This window comes from Phyllostomus discolor, chromosome 9, assembly GCF_004126475.2.
Source record: "Phyllostomus discolor isolate MPI-MPIP mPhyDis1 chromosome 9, mPhyDis1.pri.v3, whole genome shotgun sequence".
Lineage (NCBI taxonomy): Eukaryota > Metazoa > Chordata > Mammalia > Chiroptera > Phyllostomidae > Phyllostomus > Phyllostomus discolor.
In genome coordinates this window covers 75119887-75145847 of record NC_040911.2, presented here as the reverse complement: position 1 = coordinate 75145847, position 25961 = coordinate 75119887, and the positions used below count along the sequence as shown (strand labels likewise).

Genomic DNA, 25961 nt, shown 5'->3' with positions numbered 1-25961 from the left:
CATTCTTGCAAATCAGCCCACCCCAGGCGGGGAATGCTAAATGAATTTCATTCTCTGCCCCGGGCTACCTGGACAGGGTTCTCCCACCAGGGAACCCAACTCAATTGCTTCTATGTGTCCTGACTTCCAAGCAGTCAGGTTAAGGGGACTGATCTCCTCACCTATACTCTTCTCAGGGTATCAAGGAACAGTGAGTGACAAGTAGGGACACAGGAGTGAGCTTTGGAGATAAGCCACGAGCCTGGGGGAGGGAGGTACCTTCACAGGGGGTTGTGCGGCAGTGGTCTTTAAGGTGGGAGCAGTTCTTGCCTTCATAGTCCTCAGTACACTTGCAGAAATAGTCGCTGGCACGGTTGTAGCACTGGGCACCGTTCTGGCAGGGATTGGGCTCACAATAATCTATGTCCAGCTGCAAGGACCAGGACCAGGGCAGTGGGAGAGGAAACAGTAAAACAAAGGTATGATTATAACATCTCTGGGGCAGCAGACACTGGAATCTGGCCATTTTGTCTATCTCAGAACACCCTGCATAATACACAGCTGTGTCTGAGAGACTGTCCAGTAGGCACTGGAAAAACAGGACAGAGTAAGAGAGCTAAGTTGGGGGGTGGGGGTGTGAAATAGACAGGTGACGGACACTACCAAGAAAATCACTCCATCTCTTTCCACCACCACTTGTCTAGCAGAGATCCCTAGTCAATGGGAGGTACTAGATTTCACAGAGACTCCAGTCAGAGTCCAGAGTGGTGTGGGAGAAGGGAGAGAAAAGGGAGAGAACAGGGAGGGGGGGGAGGGAGGAGGGAAGGAAGGAGGGGAAAGGGGGAAGAGGGGGGAAAGTGGGGAGAAGGAGGTAGGGGTGGAGAGGAGGTAGGATGAGGAAGGGAAGGAGAGGGGGTGGAGCAGGAAGAGACTCCCCCAAGAAAACTTGGCCAGAGGTTCCAGCCCTGCTCACCTGACAGAGGTTTCCAGAGAAACCAGTGGGACACAGACACTGGAATCTGTTGATTTCATTCTGACAGTGACCCCCATTCAAACAGGGGTTGCTGGCACATTCATCGATGTCTCTCTCACAGTGATCGCCTGCATAGCCAGGTGGACAGATACAGCGATAACCATTAACCAAATCCTGAAAAGGAGAAGGAGGGGGGAGAAACACATGCTTTTTTTCTATGTATCCACAAACACAGGGCTTCGGTGCTTTAGCATGACTGTTGCAGTTCAGCTGATTCACTAAAATAGCCAAATGCCAAGCCTCTCAAAATGTGGGAGGAATTCCTGCTGCGTGCCTTCAAGATGACTCCCAGGAGGCTGGGGGTAACATGAGCCCAAGTGAAACTTCTAGGGACTCACTTTTCACCTGCATTTTTAAATCTCACAGGGGCACAGCTCTCCCAGGGTCATGTCAATCTTAAATTGGTTGTCACTCATTCAAGTTTTGATTTAAGCAAAGATTTACATACCCGACAGGCGGCATCATTCTGACACTGGCCAAGGCAGTCATTAATATCTTTAAAAAAAAAAAGTCACATTAAAGAGATAATTTACATTGAAATTGGGCTTAATTGAAAAGCCTTCTCAGCTCAAACAGATAAACTGTTCAAATCAGATTTGCAGTGTGCTTCCGGTGAGATAAGGTAATTGCACTGGGTGGGAACCCTCCCTCCCTAATTCTTCCAGACTGAGTGAGTGAAACTTCACATCATTGTTTTAGCCATCTTATCAGAATATGGCCCTTTTACCAGCTAATGAGCCTGATAAAAGCCATGTTTTCATTTCAGCACTAATCACTCCCGCTTCTAAAACACCCCTCCATACAGTTTTCCTTTTTATCACTGTAGCCTTCTAAGGACTGGCAAACGCCTTCAACACCCAAGTTTCATGAAAATCAAAATCAAAACAAAACCACTCACTTATTTCACAGTTCTGACCCGTCCAGCCGGGGAGGCAGTCACAGTAGTAGCTTGCAATTAGATTCTTACAGGATTTGGCATTGACACAAGGTTTGGCCTCACACTCATTTGCATCTGAAAGAAAATGAGGATGAGCAGGGAGGAATGGAGGTCCCCCCCAACTGCCCCTCACTCCCAAGAATACTGTCCTAATAGTTTGTGAAATAGGAGACATTTGGATAAGCTAGCTAAATAACATACTGGGTCCCCTTTATTTTGAAGATCTGATCCCTCTTCCTTATTATCCAATAAGGAATGCTGATTGATAACTTTGTGGCTGCTGGTGGACAACGGGCCCCAAAAGCAGTGCAGAAAGCCACCAGGCATTTCTGTGCAAAACCTGGCACAACCTAGTTGCTGGGATTTAAATGTGGCAAAAAGAATGCAGACAGCTCATTCCTCATGAGATCATCCCCATTCGGAGCCCAGCTGAACACTCCTTGGACAGGCGATTGACATGGTTCACGGAGTCCCACAGCTTTCCCACAGGGCCTAAAAGAACTCGTCCATTTGCATTCAAGTGATTTCTCCCAGGCCCTCTGGCTGGACTCTAGATAATAAATTACTTCTTAGCATGTTGTGTGCAAACTCACAGTGCCGGCCACATGCTCACCGTCCTTAACAGCTCTGAGTATCAAAGCCCTTGGTGCAGGAACTTTCTTACCTAACTGGCACGTTTTGCCAGTCCACTGGGGCGGGCACACGCACTTAAATCCATTAACCAAGTCCAGGCAGGTGCCCCCATGGGAACAGTTATTTGGAGAACAGTCATCAATGTCTGTTTGACAAAAATGGAAGAGGGCTGGCGGTTTAATCTCAATCCGTTTGACAATTAAGATAATTTAATGCCTCACGAGGGGCCATCACTGAAGGGCCCGACACCTGCTCTAAGTGACTGCTCTGATGACAGGCAGGCCTGATTTTAGCCTGAAATCCCCCACTGCCCCAGATCATTTAATCCCCAACCTAAGCAGGCAGGGAGAGGGCCAGCTGGATCCCCAGAGGATCAACCCTTTGGTTATTTTTAAAGAAAAGTTTCATCATGGCTCAGAGGTAGATAAGAATTAAGGAAAAACAACTTCCTTACTGGTGGAAAACCTTATTCTTTGTACTTGTTCAGAGCTGTCCCAAAATAGCACACCTGGAGGAAGGGACTCCCCACTTCTGCCCTGGACTATAGAGGTTTCTTAAGCATTCATCCACTGCCCAACTTATGAGGTGCCAGGCTCTCTCTGCGAATTCACTGAGTCTTCTTCACAAGCTGTTTAAACGGGGCATGGGGTGGTTATGTGGCTAGACTTCCACAAGCTGTTTAGTGCAGGCCTTGGAGCCAGCCCAGGCCATCGGACCCCAGAACCCACATCCTGAACCATGCATGCTGTGTGGTGCTGCACTCAGGGTGCTGACGAGAGTGGTTCTCAGGCCTGGTGGCACCTCAGAAACCCACGAACTTGTTAAAAGAATATGGACTCCCCAGTTCCAAAGGGAAACTGGGGCACGGAGAACTGCACTGTCAAGCACCCAGTGGTTCTGATGCACAGCCAAAGCTGGCAGGCATGGTGTCCCTTTCAGGCCACTTCCCCCATGACAAAATTCAGTAGTGACGACCTTCCCTGTGGGGAGACTCTCCATAATTCAATTTGGAGGAGGCTGAGCTGCAGGGAGTACATGCAAAGTTAGGAGCTATGCCACGAGCAAGTTTCTTCCAGTGGCAGACATGTGGGCTCACTTAGCAGAGAGATGAGGGGACTTCCAAGTACAAAGGCTGGAAGCTTAAGCCTGACCCCACCAGACTACTGACTGCATCCATCCCCTCCCTCAAGGACAGACCCTCACGACGGAGACCTGACGCTGGACCGTGAGCCCAGGTATCTGCCCCAACCCTGTACCTCGACACAATGACCCTTGAGAAAGGACACAGGCCAAAACCCGGACTTACTTGTGGAGCATGTGGGGCCGGTCCAGCCTGGAGAACACTCACACTCAAACCCCAGTGAGGTCTCCCTGCAGCTGCCTCTGTTGTGGCAGGGATCAGAGAGGCAGGCGTGTTCCGCTGCAAAAACCAGGATGGCAGTCAGCAAGGGACACCACTTTGGGCTACCCATACCTCTCTCCACACCCCAGTCCCCCACACCTGGGCCACCAGCTCAAGGTTGTTTCAAAAAATAAAAGCAAGCCTGTGATAGAACCCTGCTGTGTCTAGGAAAGAAAGGTAGTCATCTCTCTCACTGAGCTGTCTCCAGCCACATTCCAAGGCACCTCAGAGCCGGGGCCATGGCAGCACAGAGTGCCTCCCACACTCACGCTCATCGGCATCACCCAAAACACGTGAGCGACGTGAAGGCAGTTTCAAAGACCCAAAGAGCTGCTGAGATAACAAGTCTTAACTCTGGAGGATCTGTTCATCTTTTTATGAGTCCTTTAAGTATATTTTTAAAGCTGAGTATATGAAAAAATTAAACAAAGGGATTTTATTCTGCCTGGACCACTTACCAATCTCACAGTTGGGTCCTGAATAGCCCTCAGGGCAGGAACACTGGTATTTGTCAGGACCCGTGTTGCTGCAAGTTCCCCGATTGAGACACGGCTGGTGAGTCCCGCAGTAATTGAGATCTGCCAAGGAGACCCCAGAGCAGTCAGTCGCTCAAAGATGTAAAAGGCTGCTAGCCCCAGTCTAGTCCCATTCCTCTTTTAAAAACCGGAAGTTATAAATAAGTCAGGGGACGTAATGCACAGCATGAGGAAAAGAGTCGGTAACATTGTATTAACGTTGTAAAGGTGACAGGTAGAAGCCACACTTATTGTTGTACACCTAACTACTGTAAGTCAATTACACGTTAACTTTTTAGAAAGGAGAAAAAACCCAAACAGGAGCATTGAGGGCAAATTTTAAACAGATTCATGAGCTAAAATAAAAAGCCCCTGAAAATATAAACAAAGAACAATAAAACCAAATCACCTCCGTCCCACCCCCAAGACCTCATGTTCCCTCCCGCACACCCCACCCTGCCAGGTCCATCCCTGAGGGGCGTACCTTTGTCGCAGAGCTGACCGCCCCAGTTGGTCTCACAGAGGCACTGCCAGGGCTCGTTACAGGTGCCATGGACACACCCCGGGTGCGGGATACATTTGTCACAGTACAGGCCCTGCCAGCCGTACTGGCACCTGGGAGACAGACAGCAGACCCTCCTTTAGTCTGTGGAACACTCAGGGAAATCTGTGCCATTAAAAGATGAGGATGCACGGTGCAGGGTTCTTTTGTTTTGTTTCTGGTGACAGGATGGTAGACTCTCAAGGTTTGTCTGGGGCTCCCTCTAAACAAACATTTTCCTAGTTGGGCCAAGGTCCCCTCCTAGGGGACTCAAGACAAAGGGAGGGCTGTTAGGGGAGAGAGGCCAGTGTGGGACTGCCCTTCACAAAGCCACTCTTCTCAGGCTCACAGGAATGAGCCGAGGGTGGAATAAATCAATCCCGGGGCAGACCATAGAGGGGAAGGAAGGACTCTCGGGTGACAACAATAGCCATGTGAAAGTCTCCACAAACGCGGCACTCTGGGCAACTTTTACATGGCAGCTTGGCTCAGCCCTTTGTCCAAACAGCAAGTCACGCACAAAAATGCAACAGGACACCAAGTGGAGCAGGAAACAGCCTCACGATGAGGTTTTATGAACTCAAACAAGAAGGGAAAGGGGCATGTCTTTGGCACAGACGAGGGCAGGACCCCTGAACTTATTTCTGCAGGGAGGGAGAGGGAAGCAAGAGCTCTCAGAACCAATTCCATAGTAATTTATATCCTGCAACTGTGACTGCTTATGCTAATTTATTTTATAGTTATTTCTCACTTTGCCAAAAAAAGGAAAAAAAAAGGTCAACTTAGTTTATCTAGTATTGGGGAAGGGAGTTGAGTTACCTTTATAAGCGCCTCATTAATCGGACTCTTTCGAGGCCAAATGGTGCCTTTGATCCCCAAACAAAAACACAAACATAAACCTTCACCTGGGGTGGGAGAGAGGGCAGGGTCTAAACCACTCACCCCTCAAGTTTCAAGCCTTCTGAAACTTTAACTGCCTTCTCAAAAATCAAGCTTTCAAATAGGAGGGGGGCTGGGGGAAAGCCTGATGGTGGAATGAAGGTGGGGTGAGTGAGGAACAGGGAGAGGCAAATATTTCCATAATGGGACCTAGGAAAAGCCTTGGTCAGAACCAACTCCCCCACCCCCAAGCTGCTCAGCTGTAACTGGAAAACAAGCATCCCCCAGAAGCAAAGGCTTTTGGTTTCCAGAGAGCTGGAGGCAGACTAGCAAATCCTTGTCATGGGAAAATTATAGGGATCCAGCTAATAGCTAATCACCCACGCCGAGAATCAACTTAACCCCTGAGAAGACTGACTAACTGCTTCCTAACTTTGCCAATGAGCCATACACACCCCAATACAAAGAACCACCAGATTGTGTGGTTTAAAATTAATCTGACAGGATTCTGGTTTATGTAAAATGAAACATCAGTCTAAACAAGTGACTATTTAAAGAAGTAAAAATTAATCATCTGGTAGAAAATTTTAAAGACTGAATACTCAAGGCAGTGGGAGGTAGGAGGAACCATTTGATTAAAAACTGGTATTTTTACCTGAAAAATATTAAGAGGGAACTAATTTGGAAATAGCAATATTCTTATCTTCTCTTATTCCCTTCTAAATTAAAGATTGCTACACCTCTTCCATTTGTCTAATAAAAGCAAGAGGAGGCAGCTGAGGACCCAACCTCACCTCCTAATTAATGAGAGCTGGATCCCCAAGCATAAAAAAAAGGAACCACAAGAGGCCATGGATGACTTCAAAAGAAAACAAATAAAAATACTGACCCTATAAGAGGCATCAGAAAGTCATCCCAGTTTAATAGTATATGATTAAGGTTCTCATGAGAAATTGAAGTGACTTTCCTCACATGATGATTCATAATTAAGTTTGATATTATTGGCAGGCTTGCAATAAAGCAAGCATATGGGCCCAGGAAAAGGACTCTAAGTCTACTTGGGAACCACAAAACCAGTCAAGTTTCCTCATGTGGAAAAAAAAAAAAAAAAAACTTCTGTAATACATAATCCAGAAGACAACTTACAGGTAACTTGCCATTCAACTATTCCTGGTGCAGGACACAACCTGAACTTCCTCAGCTAGAAGGTTCTGTTTTGATTTTCTTTCAAGGCAGGGAGATGGGTTGAGAGACTATGCAAATTACGTGTGGGAAAGTTGCACCTTAAATAAATAAGGGCACTGGTGCGTGTCTGGGCAGGGAGTGGGAGGTGAGACTTCGAAAGAGAAAAGGCTAAATTCTGGAAACAAAGCCTGTTGTTCTGGCTGGGAGGGCCCTCCCCTGAGCAGCAGTGTTTATTCTGATGACAGTAGCAGGAATCGCGGCTGGCCTCCCAGATACCCATCTGAGCGCAGAGCAGGACCAGAGTCGCTAATAGCGAGGCTGATCTGACTTTCTCCAGAACACACACCCCTAATTACGAAGAGTTAAAGAAGGTGGACGCCAGCTCAACATTTGACAGCAATGCTGTTAAAAAAGTTACAGTCAGCCGCCACCACTGGGGTTAGTATGCAAACCCCCTCTGTCATCCAGAAAATAATCTTATCTTTCTGAAGTGTAGGAGAGACAATTTTCAGGTCAGCCTGTTTTTCTTTTACTTCTAGCAGCCTTCATTCCCACTTCAGCTTCCAGGCTCAAAGCCCGGTGCTCCCCACTGCGTGGAAGGGGAACAGATGCAGCGGTGGGGTCGCAAAGGCCACAGATAACTGTCAAGCAGCAGTCCTCTAAATCTACTGAGAGTCACATCATGTGGCTGGTTTTTCAAAATGCAGATTCCTGGGCCAAACCCAGAGATTGAGATTCATGGCTTTGTGGGGAGGGGAACCAAGAATCTATGTTTTGACAGTTTCCTGGTTAATCTGGGGAATTACATTCAGGACTACTGAATGTTTGGGGAACAATGATGCCCAAGGTATGGTCCCACCAGCAACAGCAGCATCACTCAAGGAGCTTGTTGGAAATGCAGTGACTTGGGCCCACCCCAGACCTATGGACTCAGGATCTGCCTTGTGACAAGAGCCCCATGTAACATCGGTTTGAGATGCACTGGTTGCAGTATGTGTTGTAAACTTCCCTTAGCTCAAACCAGGGTAGCTCTGGGGACAAAAGTAACAGACCCAAAGGACCCAGTTAATGTCACATTAAATCTGCTAATCCTTAAGATATGGGAGAAGGCAAATTATGTGATTGTGTCAAAATGCCACAGCAGCAACAATTATTTGCTAAAGCAAGTCTTTCCCAAATCGGTATGATGTACATTTCAAAAAGTTCCAAAAACTGTAATCATGAAGCAGTCGGGTAGGTCTCGGTTTGGCTTCTGCATTGTCTGGGACCATAAAAGAACAGACTTCAAAGGCCAGCAGCAAAGTCTACATTCATCAGGCTCAACTGACAAGATTCCAGCGCAGCCATTAACCTCTCAGCACCGGCCTGTCTCCCGCCTGCAAAAGGGCCAGGAGATTGTACTAATCCCATTCTAAAGAATGCTCCACGTTCCCCTATTGATGGGAAAAGTGGGGGAGGGTTGGGAGACAGAAAACCCGGCTGGGTATGGGGAGGGGGCGCTGGGGGGGAGTGTGCAGACACAGACGCAAAGAAATATACCCACATCCCTCCATCTAGTCCATTAGCACATTAAGGGGAAGATTACAAAAAAACGTGTTATCAATTTACAGAAGAGTTAGTACATGAAGTCACTGACTATGCCCACAAGAGTTTCCTTTTTTTTCTATGAGAGAAGTGTGCGCATTCCACTGGACAGCTGGTATAATTTAATAAGCTTCGGATGTGCCTAATTGAATTTTAAGCTTTCTCGTCCTCCAAAGAAACGTATTCACAATAAAGTCAGTCCTCTTTCTTGCATTAAAAAAATTATTATTTTCAAAACAACAACAAAACAGTTTAGTCATTTACCTGCAGTCACCTGGGAATTTGCAAGACCCATGCTTGGGACTACAGCCCTGTCGGCAAATAGCTGTAAAAAACACAGAAGGAGTGCATCAGTGCTCTGCCCTTTCTGGCCTGCCGCCGTATGAGAATGGCCTAGTACATTAAGCCTACAAAATCCACAATTTTAAGAGATCTCATATCAAGTCCATTGTAAGGAGAGGAAGATGGGAGGTGCCCAAATAACAAACCCAGCTTTAAACTTCAAGGCCATGCTAGCAAATTCTCAAAACATGATACTGTTTGGGGACAAAAATGCAGGGAAGTTGATGGGGGAAGGGGATCTTCATCCAGTCTCTCTACACAACAGCTACCCTGCTTCCTTGTCAATTCCCACCCTTGACCAAAGGGAAAAAGGAGGTGTAAACCTTACTTATCTCACCCACTCTGTCCCATCAGGGCAGAGTTCAGATGAGCCCCAGCCTCCTTAATGCTCCCCCCCGCCGCCCCCACCAACTGCCTGGTGTCTCAAAAATCCCATGGGACTAACAAAGAGGACCAGGCTGCCTTCATTGGGCTAATTCAGCAGTTACTCCAAAGTATGCTCAAAAAACAATCCTGCCTCTTTTATTTTAAAAAATGATTTGAACAGACATAAAAAATACCAGCTAAAACTTATCAAGTTTTTAGAACACCAACTACTTAAAATATATTTATCAATTCTGTCTTTCATTTGGATCCCAGAAATGTCATCCTTTTAAAACTCTTATCTCATTATTTAAGAAAACAGTACTGGCCAAGGACACCTGCAGATTACTCTGGGCCTGCCCCTCAACCACAGTTCTGATGTTCATTTTTAATGTGAGTTTCTTAAAAGAATTTATCAAATTATGTGAAACAAGCAGAGTACATTAATATCCATGAGGGCTTATTATCGTTAACTAGAATTACCCATCAATTTGCCATGCCTTAAAATGTTGTAAAGGTATAAAGACCACAGGTAATTGTGGATATCTGCGAATGTGAGAGTTCACTGAATTCTAGTAGAAGGGGCTGGCAGTAGGTGGCACACCTGAATGCTTATACGGGCATATCTCGTGTCATGCACTTCTCTTTATCAGCAAAAAGACTAAGACTGGAATTATTTCAATACTGGATTTATTGTGGTGGTCTGGAACCAAACCCCAGTATTGCCAAGGATGGGTTCAACTCTACACAAGCACGAGCGCTGCGGCCCACCACCAGCCCCGCCCTCTCAGTGCCACAGCCCCACAGACTGCCCAGTGAAAGTCTGCCTTAAGGCCACCCGGAGCTCCAGGGCTGTCATTTACTACAGGGTCACCTGTTCAGACGCTGTCGGGGTTAACCCAGTCCACCTGGTATCTGTTCAGGTCAGTCCTTAGAAGCAGAGCTTGAGAAGAGGACTCAATACAGAAGGGGGAAGGGGGAGAGGGCAGCAGATGGGACGGTGGTAGGAGCTGAGCAAGGGCATGGCCTCAGCTGGAGTCTGGCTTCCACCTGACCCCAGGGGAAGCTCTAGAGCATGAACTGTAACAGATTTAAAGCAAAGGGGCCTGGCCTTTGCACCCCCATGTCAGTGATTTAGACGGTGCTGGAGGGACAGGGCATAGAGTAGCTCCTGTATGGCCAACAACAATGCTCTAGAGAAGGAGCAACTGTGAGCTGTTAGCAGTCAACCCTAAGAGCAGCTGGGAGCTAGGGCACAGAAAAAAGCCAAAATTTCACCCCACCTAAGATAGCCACCTGACGGCAAGGGGGGCTGGAGCAGGTGAGAACTAGACACCAAACTCGACCATCAGAGCTAGTTAACCCACCCAGCATACACCCACACACCTTTGTTACATTCGGGGCCCGTCCAGCCTTCCATGCAAGTTTTGTTGCCATTCTGGTCACAGGCATAATGTCCGAAGAAGTCGTCTCTAGGTCGGCAGAACTTATTGCAGCCAAATCCATAGTAATAGTCATCACAGGTCACACGGATCTGGTACTCAAAGTGGGCAACCCCTGTGTTCTGCTTGAGGGTCTGCCACTGCCGGCTGGGGTTTATCATACCCGAGTGAGAAGCTTTTTCAATAATGCTGTCAGGTTCTAGAGGCAAACAACAAAGATTAATTGCATTAACATTCACATCAGAGCCTTCTTTCCTGACCATTTTTGGCTATTTTTAATAATAGATGAACCCGGTACAAAATTCAAACAGAACAAAAAGGGCAGAAAATGAAAATCCCCATCCCCACTATTACCATCTACCCTTTTAATGGGTGTATAGTATTTCACTGTCTGGAAAAACAATGAAATAATTTCCCCAGTCCTGACATACATGCAGTGAGGTTGTTTTGGCGTTTGGCTATTAAGCAATGCCACACAAACATTCTTGAATATATGCCCATATGTGTGGTTCAATCAGTAAAAAATAACCAAGAAATGAAAGTGCTTGACTCAGGTCACACACAACCCCAGACAACCCTGAATTACCAAGAATGAATCCTGTCAATTCGTCCGCCCACCAGCACAGGAAACAGTTTCCCAACATGGTGTTATCACACTTTCTGATCTTTGCCTCATAGGTAAAGAGCTATCTCTTATAATTAGCATCTAACTAAGTGACAGTGAACACTCTTCCATGTGTTTACAGAGCCATTTATCTATTACTGTTAACTGTCACTTGCTTCTCTTCTTTATCAAGTTTTCTGCTGCACTGTTGGGCACAGTGATTTGCAAAGGCTCTTCATACATCATAGGAAGTAGCCCATCATGGAATGCTGCTCCTATAGAAATTCCATTATTCCAGGTCAAGGTTAGCAATCCCATTTCCAGTTTTAAGAGTGTTGTGTCTTGCTTTAGAAAGAATCTACTTCCAAACTCTTCACTGGAAACCAAGAAGTTATGTTTTCTAAAAATTATGAACTTTACCACTTTTTTTCAAATATTGCTGATTTCTATATTATTTTATTTTTTAAGATTTTATTTATTTTCAGAGAGAGAGTGGGAGAAAGAAAGAGAAACATCAATTGGTTGCCTCTGGCATGCTCCCAACCAGGGACCTGGCCTGCAACCCAGGTATGTGCCCTGACTGGGAATCGAACCAGCGATCTTTTGGTTTGCAGGTTGGCTGGCACTCAATCCACTGAGTCACACCAGCCAGGACTTTACCACTTTAAGCTGACATTTAAACAGGAAGACTAAGAATTTGATGTACTTCACCTTTTGCCTTTTGCCCAGAGAACAGATTAAAAAAAGGAACTCACCCCAGTTTTTAGATAGATTGGGGTTGTTTTTTGAGAAAGTCATGCTCCTTAAAGAGTGCCTAGTGAGGAAAAACAGCCCAGTGCCCAAGCAGCTCTCAGGAGGAATGGAAGTGGTTCCCTGCCCTGAGGCCACTTATAATCTAGAATCAGACAGGTACTAAAGCAGCTCCAAACACCAGGTGCCAGGAGTCCAGGGGAGGGATGTGAAAAGGAAGCAAGGCACTAAGTCAGCACCCCAGCCTGGTCTTATGTTTGTTTTCTTAAACCTGCCAGCCCCAACCCTTCACCCCCTTGTCAAATTCAAGGCCACCTTGGAGAGACCGTGTTAGGACCTACTTGCAATGTCTTTGTGATTCTTACCCACCCACACCCCTGTTTTTCCAGGCCCAGGGCCTGTGCTCATTTACAAGCCTATGCAAACCCTACAGGTGACCAGAGGAGGAGGAATGCTTGACTGGCTTCATCCACACTCCACTTCCAACATCACCCCAGTGTTCACCCTCTGGGTTTCTTTAACTGTCGTGTGGGCAAGACAAGCCTTGAACAAGCCTGCATACCGGCAGACTTACACCCCAGCATGCAAAGAACCACATGCTGAAAACACTTTACTAACTTAAGTTTTACAAATAAACACCAGCCAAAGAATGACAAAAATGTCCCTCCATTAACTGTGTGTTTGCTCTGCTGGTTCAATTAAAAAGCGTAGTGAGCTATTACCATGTGATTATGAGCTACTAATAAATGAATTATTTAAACACACTCACCATGGCTCAAAGGCTCCAGCTTCTCTCAGGCAGGTATTAACAATAACCAATTCAGACAGGCACAGGTTGGCATGCCATTTTCAACAGCTTAGTCATTTTCAATGGGTTAGTATGCTTTCCACTAAATTCCAGGAAGAAAGGCTGTGAAGCGATTATTTCAGACTCCTCAATGAGTCTAAGAGATCTGTGTAACTCACTTCACACCTGTGTGACACATGTTTCCTAACAGCTGAGAGGCAGAGTGTATGTGACATGCTTCCTGGCTTCTGGGTCACAGAAAACAAGATTGCCGCCTGCTTCTTCTAAATTGCCTGAATCACACTTCCTATCAGCTCGGGGCATTATAAATGTATCTGGGGTAGTTCACTTGATAGTCAAACTTCATGACTGAAAAAGGGTATGACACCAAGCCTTCCTGCAATCTTCAACTGCACGAAGGTGGAGCATGAAGCACCCACAACAAGCCAAGGAGGAGGTAATGAGAGGCAAGTCTGAGCATAGCCCCAGGACCTCGCCAACCCACAGACCTAGACAGGGCAGGAAAACCTGGTCTTGAGAACGCCTGTTCTCATTTACCTATCTATGGAACAGGACAATAAACTAAAGCCTTTTGCTCTCGGACAGAAAGATAAATTTGTACCCTTCTATACTGCAGTCCTGAAATGTAATCAAATTGACTTTGGAGGGCTCATGTCAGGAGGGCCAGCAATACTTTCCAACACATGAACAACATTTGGGTTTCGTCTGGGCCAGGCCCTACTCATGAGGCTTCACTGCAGAGCTGCTGTGAGAAGAGATCCTCTGTTCGAAAACTCAGCGTTCTCCCTCTGGTCTGAAGCTAGGATCTCTGCAACTTATTTGGGCCCCAGAGAGCAGCCAACTCTGTTTAGGTTGCTATATATCCCTCAGTGTCTGCCTTCATGGAGGACAGTCCCTTGGGAGGGACAGAGGGTGGAAACAACGAAAAGTAAAACATTCTGGGCAGAGCAAAGGGCATGTGCAAAGGCACCAGGCAGGAGAATGTGATGTACCTGAGGACAGAAAAGTGACTGGTGGGGTGTGACTAGAATACAAATACAATGGGCGACAATGTGGCATATAAAGATGGAGCTGGCAGGGAGACAAGGCTGGGCTCTGCAAGGCCTTACGGGCCAGAGACCTGTCCCAAGAGCAACAGGAAGCTCTTAGCAAAGGCAACAAAACACTATACTCCGAAAAGACCAAGACGGCTGGAGAACAGAGAAGGCACTGGAAGCAGACCAGCGTAGATTTGGGTGGACTAATTCAGCTACTACTGTTCCAGTTCAGGTGTGAGCTGATGGTGACTTGGACCAGTGCAGCAGCAGGGGATGGTTGGAGGCAGCAGGATCCTATTGCTGCCTTGGAGAGATTTCCAGAACTTGGTGATGAATGAAATAAGGATGCTGAGAGAGAGAGAGAGAGAGAGAGAGAGAGAGAGAGAGAAAGAGAGAGAGAGAGAGAGAGGGAGGGAGAGGGAGAAGTACATAGGATGCTCTCCAGATTTTTGGCTTTCAGTGCTCATGTTCAAATGCCGATACCAGTCATCCATAAAGGGCCCTAGGCAGGACCTGCTTTGGAGAGAGATGTCAAATTTGGTTTTCAATGTGCTGAATTCAGTAACTTGGAAATGCCAAAAGAGTAGATAAATAAACAAGCAGATAAGGCACTCCCAGCAAACCCTCACTTTCCCCACTGGGTTCACAAGTGAGCTTTAATGACCTGCAGACCTTCTGTAACTGTGTGGCACCCCCTCTCTTCCAGAGCAGAGGTCACAAAGCCCTACCCCTAACCTCAAGTCCTCCTTGTGCCCTTCCAGAGAGCTGGTTCTACCCCCAGCAACAGATGAGCTATGCCCCAGAGCTCCAAAATGGGGCTACCCCAAAATGTATACAACAGCAGGGAGTTCCACACATGCTCCAGCTTCCCAGGAAACAGCTACTGAACCTGCGAGGTGCAGGCCCATGAGTCCCATGAGTCCCTTGCAGGCCCTAACAGGTGTCCTCATCCAGTCCTTACTATTAGCTAGGATCCACATCGAGGACGTTCACTCCAGATCATTTTGACATCTAAAATGGAGTTCTCCAGAGTTTATGAAGAACGTATTTCTCTTTCCACCCCACATCACCTCAATGCTTAGTTACCATTGTGAGCAGGTCATAGTGACATAACACTCACACAATCCCAACGTCTGTGGCGAGGCAGGGAGGGAGCAAACACGTGTCCATGACCCTGACTGGCATCAGCCACAACCAAGGCTGGTCCCACACCCCTCCTTCCTGCCACACCTCAGTGGGACAGGGGTGCCCCTCAGACAGCCCAGAAGCAGCTCACTTAACATATACCAAGCCCTTACTGGGCCAGTAAAAAAGAAAGGCAAGGTGAGCAAAAGGGGGAAATGTCATTAGCAGTAACACCACAAAGAAAAGGTCAGGGAGGCAGAGAAACAAAAGGGATGAGACAGAGAATGGAGGGCAAAGACAAAAAGTTGGATCAACCCTTCCTCCTGAGCAGACTCAGATTTCAGTGTGAATCAAGTTTTCCAATGACAACTACCCAGATCCTGCTGACAAAAAGGGAACTCAGTTTGGGCGAGTGAGGAGGAACAGACTTTTTAAAGTTATCATAAAGAGCAAAGATTACCTTATAAGCCAGACTGCTGCCATTTCCATAGACACCCTCCATGGCTTCCCCACCAAAACCCAACCTTAGCTACTTTGTAAAGCAACCTGCACTAAAAACAGAGTCATCTTTCAGAAAGGGACAAGGCAAGCGTAATGGCTGGGAGGCTCTGGAATTCCGCTTCAATGAAAGGTCTGTCGTGTGCAGTGTGGGAAACCCTGACCGGCTGGAAGCTCACCTGCCCACCAAGTGAAATTCAAGGTCGGTCTTTAGAGCCCAGTGCCACCTTTGCCAGCTTTATCTTTCAGATGAGAGATTAAATGCTCACTTAAAGTTTAAATGGACTTCTAAGAAGTCACTACTTTGATCCTTCAGCAGTCTACAAGGTTTTAAAGTTGTAAAACCATTAAGATCTTTATTCCAAAGATAATCTATGTCCCATATTCAGGGACTGAGTTAACCGGGAATCTGTCCTGGCCACTTAATAGTCTAAGCAAGTCTAGGGGAAGTTATAGAAAAGACTCCACTGAGAGATTTGCCCTGGAGAGCAGGGGCGGGGGGTGGTAAAAGTTCCCCAGGACACCCAGAAGACCTGTCAGGCACCCTGTCAGGTCCAGCTCTGACAGGTACTGTATGCCAAGCACTGCACTTCCAGAAGCATGCACTTGGAAACAAGCCCTTTGCTGTGATACTTACGGACAGTGTCGTTACTGGAATCCCATGCCTCCACAAGCAAAGTGTAGGACCTCTGCAAATAGACAAATGACACAGTCATCAGAAGAAATAGGGGTCAGCTCTCAATGTCCTACTTTCTTGGCCTCCCCGCATACCCCACCAAACAAAACCATAGAGCCAAATGAAGACTGTTTGCTGTTGAACTGAAGTTACCAAACTCCCCTCCCCACTGCAGTACCCACCCCACATCTGGCAGGTTGACTTCTCTCATCTGGCGGGGGGCCCAAAGTGGTCATCATACAGGCAGCTCAAAGTCCTCATTGGAAATGCCACCTTCCTATAGGTGAGCATTTAGCATACAGTTTTCCAAAACTTTCCAGACCCTTATTCTGGTGCATGAGAAAAAACACACAAAGAATTTATTCTAAGCTAACCAAACCAGGTCTTTCTACCAGGGGAGGGGGACCCATCCAAGAGGGCCGGGTATTGCTAAGGTTACACTTTGGGCCCTGGTGGGGCAGTCCCCAGGGAGGCCCCCTTTTCCTTTTCAGAACCCCTTTGAAAGCCCTGTCTGTGTGAGACCATCTCGGCTCCCACAAGTATCAGGTGACTCTAGGAAGCAAGAGGGGGTAGGTACAGAGGCTCCCAAGACAAAGGCAGCAACCTAACTTGGGGTGCCTGGGGCGGCAGGCCCTGGGGAAGAAAGGGAGAAATAACCACATATCTAAGGGTATATTTATTGATGAACTTATCTGTCAATGCGGTCTAACATTCCAGGAATAATCAGAGTTCCCTAACAAAACAAGGTCCCCGGACACTGGCAAGGTGCCAGCTATTATACTGAAGGCACCTTTTATCTTCTAGGCTTATCTCAGAATCCCTCCTCCCCCCCAAAATCCAAGCCATTAGCAAACTCTCCCACTTTTACTCAAATCTTTGTTTGTAATTTAGGATGAGGTCAGTCTCACAAAACACCAGGGTTTAAATAAACTTTCTCTCTGTTGTCTTGGCGCTGGAGAAATATATCTGCAAGGGGTGGGGAGAAAAGGCACATGTGTCCTTTTATGTGCCCCTGCACTGTCGCACACTGGCAGGTGCCAATGCATCAGAAATGGGCGTATATTGATCAAATAATGCCATGTCACCAGAAACACACTCACCAAGAAAAGGCACCGAGCAAGGTAAAGGCAAAAAATGGAGGGGGAAAAAAGAGCTTCATTCATAACTCAAAGCAAGCTAGCTTACTGTTCACAGCAGGCTGTCTCAGAATATAAAAATATCTTGTGATAGACTCTGCCTGGAATTCAGCCGAAATATGTTTCATACTCAAAGCAGAGCAGGATTCCATTTCGTTCACTGATAAACTGTGGGAAAATACTCAGAAAAAGCAAGCAAAACTGGGCAAGCCAGGGCACATGCCCAGCCCTCTCCTGTTAGTGGCCATAGGTCCAGACTCATTGTTGTTGTCGTTAATATTTTATAAGTGAAAGTTACACCTTACCTACAGCCTCTCAGTTTCCTAGGACTTCCTACAAATTACCGGACTCTTCCCTGAGCAGAGCAAGAAATTATATTTCTCTATTGATTTGAGGCAAGCAGAGTCAAAATGAGGCCAGATGTGGGACTGATTCTGTATAATTAAGCCCTTCATTTGCTGGTCACGTTGAGACCCACGTTCCTCACTTCCACGTATTGTTGTAATTAATCCTCTGATTAGATGCACTGATACCCAGAGTATGACAGACTCACACAGCGCTAAACACATAATACCCACAAACTCCATGGAAAGGGAAGGGCATCCTGGGACTGAGCTGGTGCAACTGTGTTAAATCTGCTTCGTGCTCAAGGGAGAAGACATCCTTCAGTCTTGCACAAGAACTTGGAAGACCAAGCTGTCTACCAGGCTCATCCCTGCCAGAACTGGAAAGACTTCAGAAGCTGCTAACCAATACTGTCCCACTGGGAGGAAGAGAGTTGCAGAGCTCTGGATGGTGCACACCCTGATTTTCCATAAACTGTCTTCTCAGAGACGAATGTGAGGTGAGGGCTGCGGACTGCAGCGTTGGCAACAAGCCTTGCCAAAAAATAAACTAAAGTGCCCTGGGACCTTCTTCTTTTCCCTTGTTTCAGGGAAGGGATTATGGTCCTAGGATTCACCTCCTGGACCAGGAGGATCCCTCCTGCCAGCCATCAGAGAAAGGATTCCTGCAAGGCCCCTATTATGAGGCAACTCTTACCACCCACTCCATCCCCACACTAGAGATCAACAATCAAGATAATTTGACAATGATTATTAGTTGCTAGGGAGCTTTAGTTTTTCCCAGGCCCACGCTTGACCTCTGTACATCCCAGAATATACATTGACTCTGTCTGAGACCGAGACTATGCACCACCTTATGCCATCAAAGCAGGGTACCAGCTGAAATCAACAATCTGCTAGGATAACATAGCACCCAATTAGCCACTGCAAATCTGACCCTGAGCAAGAGGCACCAGGCTCTCCAAGGCTTGGAAAAAAAGTCCCAGCCAGAAGACCACTGAGTGTTCAAACTTAATGAGTTCATACAAAAAAAAAAAAAAAGAAGAAAAGAAAATACCTGGATTTTTCTTGGTTTCATACTATAAATCTAAGACTCTTATAAAGGACACTTGATTTTTATCCCCCCCCCCCCCCCCGCTCTTAAATTTGCCCAGGAGAATGGCCTGGGGCAAAGCCTCAGGAGCAAATGGGTTGCTAACAGACCTTCAGTCTGGGTTTGCAGAGTGAATCATTTCTGTCCCTTCCCAGCTCCAGGCCCAAGGAAATCTGGCAACACACTGGTAGGTTCTCAGGTTCTCATTCCCATGCAGCAGGAAGGAGGACTGGTCAGCTTTCAGACATGACCTCTGGGGAGCAGCACTTCCGTGGAATTTTACCTAGGAGGTTCCTGGCATCCAAACCCAAAGGCATCCCAGGGCCACCAGGTCCCCTCCAAGCACCTCCTTCCTGCCCTCAGCATGAGGCTGCGGGAGGGCTGTGTGCTGTGCCCATCCCACTCCACAGTGGTTACCTTGGCACTGGGCAGAGTGGTAAGCACTTAATTGCCACATTAAGAAGGGGGATGTAAGAAACAAAGGTAATTGTGTTGGCAGCTGGGAGCTTCCTTTTTTTCCTGGCAACAGTGGCAGCCAAACCAAGCCCTAAGAAGCGGCTGCCTCCTCTCCTGCCAAGCTGACGGACAACAAACAAAACCGCCATCCAAACTGCACGTGTGCAGCCGTCCAAAACCCCAGGCCACTGTGACAGGCGGGCCTGAGGAACTCACACCCTGGAATGCCCCATGTGCCCACGGGCCATTGTACAGAGGCACTGCCCCGGGTTGTCTGGGGCCGTTGTACTCTGCTGACTCAACTGTCACTTCCTGTGCTGGCCCTGTATTAGCTTTATTTTTGGAGAGGCCACATTATTCTCCATAATCCTCATTTCAGTCAGTTCGGCCACACTATTGTCTGTGTCTGGGTGGCCAGAGTATAAAATATTTCCAGTCACAAACATTACAATAAAGGCGTCAGAGATTCCATGTGTGAGCACACAATACACTCACACAAACAATTCACGTACCACAGGATTCTGGCTAGGTGAGAAGGTATGGAGAAAGGATGACTACCCCACAGCACCTAATCTAAAAGAGTTTAGTCATTAGAAAGCCATTTAGTCTGCAGGGCTTGACATTTCAATAAAGTCTGATCTGGTTACAAAGGGTGATTCTTTCATGAAAGCCCACCTCAAGACCCACCAAGTGGGTCCCTGAACTCATATCCAGATTTGAGACTCAATGAGATGCCCCCACCCCTTTCCCATCATTACCCCTTACCTGTTTGAAAAGCATCCCACTGATAATTAAATGCACCAGTTACAAAAGGGTGGCGAGGTTAATAGATAGAATACCGAGAAGCCAGCCAAGCACAACCACTGGTTCACACCGAGCAAGCCTGAACAAGAAGCCTTTCTACTTATTTACCAAAAGTGCATAAAAACTGGGCTGATCTGGTAAAGGGCTCTGAATGTTTGACTATTTACATATCATTTTTAACCACTGGGAGCCATGTTGTGGAATTTCTTCCCTGTACATGCACTGTACTAGTGACAAATGTCACTGACACATAAAACAAGGGCCACAGGGTAGTCCACGAGTGATCAGAAACTAGCAAGGAAGTCACAACAGGGCTACGCTGCCCCAAGAGCCAAGATAAAGGCAGCACATTTCTGAACCCAGATCCCTACACCTCAGCCCTGCTAGTATTCTAGAAAACATAAGAATCATCATTTTTCATGCATCCTAATACATCTTCCTAAAGTTGAAAAATAGTTTAAGTTATTTTTCTAATTTTTTTAAATGTCTAGAAAAGCTGGAGTCAAGGGTCACTTTTCTTAGTTTCTCAGAACCTAACCTCGGGGTTGCTGCAGGGGGTAGGGAGGGGTCAGGAACGTGCTTCTGAAGTTCAGCAAGAGGGAAGTCTCAGAAATATTTGCCTTTATGGATGACCATGCTAATTGCATATACTCCAAGATTGATTACCGTTCTTACGTTGTAACTACTTTTAGGCAGTAATTTGGATAACCAGTTTTCTAGAAGGCTACACCCCTCTGTGTGGTTGCTGAGTCTCCTCCTTACCCATCCCACTCCCCAAAAGTCCTTTTGCCAAAAAGCTTCACAGTTCTCTAAAAATGTCTGAAGTCCCTGTAGAATTATGGGTAATTATGGGTGGGGAGTGGTGGGTTGCAAACTCGTAAGTACTGGAGGTTTTGATTTGATTAAGTTGCTAAGAAACAAGACAACAAGGAGGAAGAAAACACAGAGAAGGTTACACCTGAAAGAGAAAAGCTATTAGAAGCCAAGTACCGCATAGAATCAGAATTCCATTGGGAGCACCATGCTGCAGACACTCGGTGCAAAGTGGGCCACAGCTCTGTGTTCCCACGCCCAGTTTTGCAAAATGCAGACGTCATTTCATCACTTTCCTGTGATGGGTGTCTTAAGGCAAAGGGTGTTTCTCCACACACAGACAGAAAGTCCCCTGCTGAGTACATGCACACATGTGCACTGTTTGTGTGCGTCCTAACTACACAGACTACGCACACTGGCTGCAGAAATCAGCCAGCTCAAATGGGACCCCTTTCCTCTGACCCTCCCCATGTCCACAACCACATTATGAAGACTATAAACACAGAAGGCATAAAGGCAAGGGCTGTCAATTATATTCTGATTAACCTATGGCATTCAATTTACCAAACCCTTGGCAGATGCTCATTCAGGCCTTAAGCTGGCACCTAACATGTAAGAATCACACTTCACTGGATTGTCCTTAAAAATTAAGTTGATCTCAGCAAGCCTTTCATCAATGTCAGTGGCACTTAAATGTAGGCTGAGAGGACCAGATACCTCAATTGCTTCCCCCAAAGTATCTCTAGATTTATTATTTCAATCAAGAGCCAGCAGTGTGTCACTACCACAAACAGGGGTTTGAGTTCCTACAAAGCTTTTGGGGTCTCAGTAGTTACTAAATTACACTGGTAATGTGTTTTTAATAAGCAGGTACTACTAAGATTTAAAACTAAGTTTGGGAGGGACAACTCACTCATTTCAGTTATTTCTAAATGATTATTCCCAAATTATTCTCATTAAAGCCAATTATCTCTCACTATGTTATGTTATCACCAGGTCCCCAATTGGAGGATTATAAATCAGGCTAGTTGCTTTGAGTCAAGCCCCAACCAGCATTGGTATGAGGATTACAAGCCACCAATGAAAACTACTACAAGACTGGGGTTGGGGCAGTGGACACCAAGTGGGATATAATCTGATAGTACCCAGCGAGCAGTCCCACCTCTACAGTGCTTCCTACACGAACATGGGGATGTGGATTATATTTCATATCTGACCGAAAAGCTTCCTCCTCTTCCTCTACAGACAGGAGCAGTTGTTTAATTGGGGTCACCATCCCAAACAAAAGACATGAGTAGCATGACCTTCTAAAATGAACTCTGACCATGCCTCTCAACCACAGCTCTTCCACTGTCAGCAAATTTGGGAACACCCATAACGGGGAGTTGGGAACTCAGAGGGCTGGAAGTTCAAGGTTCGATTTGTTTTAAGCCATATATCCTTTACATCTTGAATTCTATGCTAAGTTCAGTCATTAGCTATTCAAGGAAGTCAGTTAGATATGCTTATTAACATTTAATCACCAAACTGAATGAAGGTGTGAGCTTATTTACTTCCATGCTCATTTGGCTACCTGAGTGCTTTTCACTTCAGCCTGGAAATCATTCCTGAAAGTTACAGACTGTGGTGTTTCTCCAACCACACTCAGAAAAATAAACTAAAACAACACACCTGAACTCCGATTACTCTTGGGAAGTAAGGCTTATATTTCACAGCAGGTTTTTTGGGGGCAGCAGGGTGGAGACTTGTTTATGAGTGATAGATACATTTGGCCTAACTTCAAAAGAACCACACGCGCAGTGTAGCCCGAGGGGCACCCCTCATTTCATTCTAGAAAGTCCATTTCATGGTTAGTGACCTGTGGGCCTGGAACCACAGAAGAGCACGAGCAAATCAATCATCTCTCTGCCCTCACATGCTACTTCTGCTTCTTCCCCATTCAGGACTCTCTGCCAGGTGTCAGAAGGAGACAGACACACCTTTTCTAGGTCACTTTCCCCAGCCAGCCTGGGGAGCAAGGCTCCCTGTTTCCATCCATCCTCTGACCCTACTCTCTAAAATGAACCTCAGCCAGGCCTGCAGCTTTTCCACATCACTAATAAGATTCCTTTTATGGTCTTGTGAAAACCCAGGGGCTGGGGACTGATTCTTAGAGGGTGGAACCACCTGCAGGCCCCTTCCTGAAACTCCAAACACATGTTCAAGGGCAGTCAGTATTCACAGTAAACTTGGGCCCAGCCAGATTAAAAATGTGGCTAACCTCTTTAGCTTAAAGTTCTCCCTAATAGGGGATTAACAAACAAGATAAACTTGCTTTATAAAAATGAAATCCTGAAACTGAAGCAGCCCTTCATTCTCAGAGAAATCCACATATCACAGGGTTTTATAAACCCCTTTTAAGGGCATGTTTCTGATAACTGTCTTATCTTCCCCAGGGGGAGATGGCACTTTCTAAAGTCAGCTCCTGTAAACGTGAGAGACACCCCAAGCTCACACACACCAGGGCAGACGTTTTACCCTCTCCTCCTGAGAGTTGGGAATCACAGCACCCGCCCGCGGATAGGAGGCAGCAGAGTGCACCCCATCAGAGCACGTGGTGGAGAGTATTCCCTGAGGCACAGAGCTCCCCCTTTCTCCACCCACCCTCCCAACACTGGCTGGGCCAAGCTGAGGTCCTGGCAATGAGTCACGCCTCCCCGACAGGAGGAACAGGACAGAGGGCACCAACATTTTCCCCTTTCCTCCCCTTCTGCAATCTCACTCATCTTCCTTCCACCCATTTCGGGATGTTGCAAGGGCCTTGCTGTGGGGTCGGCCAGAGGGGGACTAGGCCTCGGGCGGCTCTCAAACTGGGATCCATGTATTTGCACCCACAAACACTGCGTCTAGCAGGCTGCCCCTTCCAGGCCCTGGCACTCTTGAAGGCTTGTGGGGACCTTGCCCGCTGGACAAGGGCATACCCCCCGGCCCTTCCCGAGGAAGTTTGCAAAACACAGCTGTTCCAGAGCCCGAGAAACACTGGAAGTTAGGCCACAGGTTACATCCAGCGGGGGCGAGGGCAGGAAAGGGCCGGCAGGGGGCGGAGGCAACTCGGGCAAAGGCCCAGAGACCCTCCCCAAGCACCCTACCTCCAGTGGCTGCTCCCACCCCCTGGCCCTTTCTCCCAGCCCGGAGAGCGCCCCCGCACGCACCAAAATCTCCTGGGGAGCAGCGGGAAACGGGTTCCCTCCACACCCTCCAGGAAGGACACACCCGCCCTCCCGGCCGTTCACGGGAAAGGGGAGTGTGCCAATTTGGACGGCCTTCGAAGGCCAAAATTGAGCCGAGTCGCCTTCCACAGTGTTTAATTGGTTAAGCAAAGATCATCTACAATAACCTCCGGTGGGAGGGTGGGGGGTAACTCCCGAACCTTCAATTTGCAAAGTTAAGCCCGTTTTCCTTGAGTTTGCCCCCAAATCTCTGGTGCCCCGTTTTTGTGAGCTGGGCAAAAAGCAGCGGGGATGGGGCCTGCCGAATATTGCTCCCTAGCCCCCCACCCTTAAAAAAAAAAAGTCTTCAGCGCCGCATTAAGCCAAGGCCCTTTATATCCCTCTCTCAAGAGAAAGGGCTCGGTAGGCGCGGGTGCGAACCTCGGCGCGGCCTCCCTGCCTGCGTCCGTCACTCACCGGCCAGGCGAAACTGAAAGGCAGAACGATACGGTTGCGTTCATTGCCGCGACTGGTCTTGAGGTTGAAGGTGTTGCCACCGATGACAGGAGTGGACCCCGAGCCGAAGCTGCAGGGCCCCCCGGCCGTGACGCGGGACTGGTACTCCTTGAGGCACACTTTGAAGTACGTGTCACACTCGTCACGGGTACACTTGCGGTCTCCCGGGTTCCGGGCGCCGCCACAGCAATTCCCGTTCTGCAACTCCCCGTTCACGTTCTGCATGGACAGGATCTCCAACTCGAACTGACCAGAGGCTCCGCACACCTGCCGGCGAAGAAGGGAGGTCAGCACGGGGGAAAGTTGTTTTCTTCGAGGGTGGAAGTGCCGACTCCCTCCCTCCCGCACCGACGAGCCCTCGGTGCCGAGTGGAAATAATTTCACAAAACTGAGCGCAAAGACTCAACATGATTCCCGAGCAAGGAAAAAAAAATACGAATGCGAGATAAACCCGACGACTGCCCCGGAGTTGCAAGAGAGGAGCGAACGCGCCTCTTGCCCAGCCTGGGGGTACATTTAGGAAGCTGGGAGCTCCCGCAGCCCAGGTGCAGCCCCAGCACAGAGGCCCGGCCGGGAGGCGGGCAACCGAGGACTCCTGACCCCGTTCGCGACGCTCAACCGCAGGCATCCTGGGCGTCGCGAGGGAAAAGAGAGGGCGGGCCATAAAAGTGAGGCCCGGCGGGCTCCTACCTTGGCTCGCAGGGCGCAGAGCAGGGCGAGTAGGAGGCTCAGGGGCGCCCGGGCCGGCCGTACGTCCGTCGGGACCGCATCGCTGCGCCGCGCGCCGCGGGCACTCGGGACGCCGCCGCCGCTGTTCGCGCTGGTGTTTTGCCGGTGCTGCCGCCGGTGCTGCCGTCGCCGCTGCCCTTGCAGCCGCCGCGTCCCGGCTCTAATATACTCCGCCGATTGGAGCATGCACGACTGGAAAACAACACCACTTTTCAAAAGCCCTTTCAAGAGCGGCGGGTTCCAGAAGGCAAAGAGCCCGGCCTCCTTTTATTATTCTGATCGCTTCTTTGAGGCACTCCCCCTCCTTTTCCACCTCCCGGCTTTCTTTCCTTCTCTCGCGCTCCCCTTCTTATTATTATGATTATGCGCGGCCTTTTATTCTCTTTCAGATCAGCTGCACAGAAAGAAGGGAGAAAGGGGAGGAAAAAAAAAACAACCCAAGCACAGCTCGCGGGCCGGCCGCAGGTAACACAATGACGCGTGCCCACCCGGCTCTCAGAGAGGGACTCGGAGAGCCCGTCTGGGAGCCGCAGCCCCGGCTGGCCACCT

General features: G+C 47.9%; 1 protein-coding gene across 1 annotated transcript in view; it reads right to left on the bottom strand.

Annotated features, from left to right (window-relative positions):
* JAG1 (jagged canonical Notch ligand 1) overlaps positions 1-25589 on the bottom strand; it is a 35498-nt gene extending 9909 nt beyond the window's left edge. The window contains 14 exon segments of the mRNA XM_028523713.2: positions 259-409; positions 953-1126; positions 1461-1507; positions 1911-2024; positions 2614-2727; positions 3889-4002; positions 4443-4562; positions 4984-5114; positions 8953-9013; positions 10780-11034; positions 16295-16346; positions 24645-24950; positions 25374-25414; positions 25417-25589. Of these exon segments, the coding sequence (XP_028379514.1) occupies positions 259-409; positions 953-1126; positions 1461-1507; positions 1911-2024; positions 2614-2727; positions 3889-4002; positions 4443-4562; positions 4984-5114; positions 8953-9013; positions 10780-11034; positions 16295-16346; positions 24645-24950; positions 25374-25414; positions 25417-25453 (1717 nt within the window). The 5' untranslated portion in view covers positions 25454-25589.
* Positions 25590-25961: the final 372 nt, after the last annotated feature.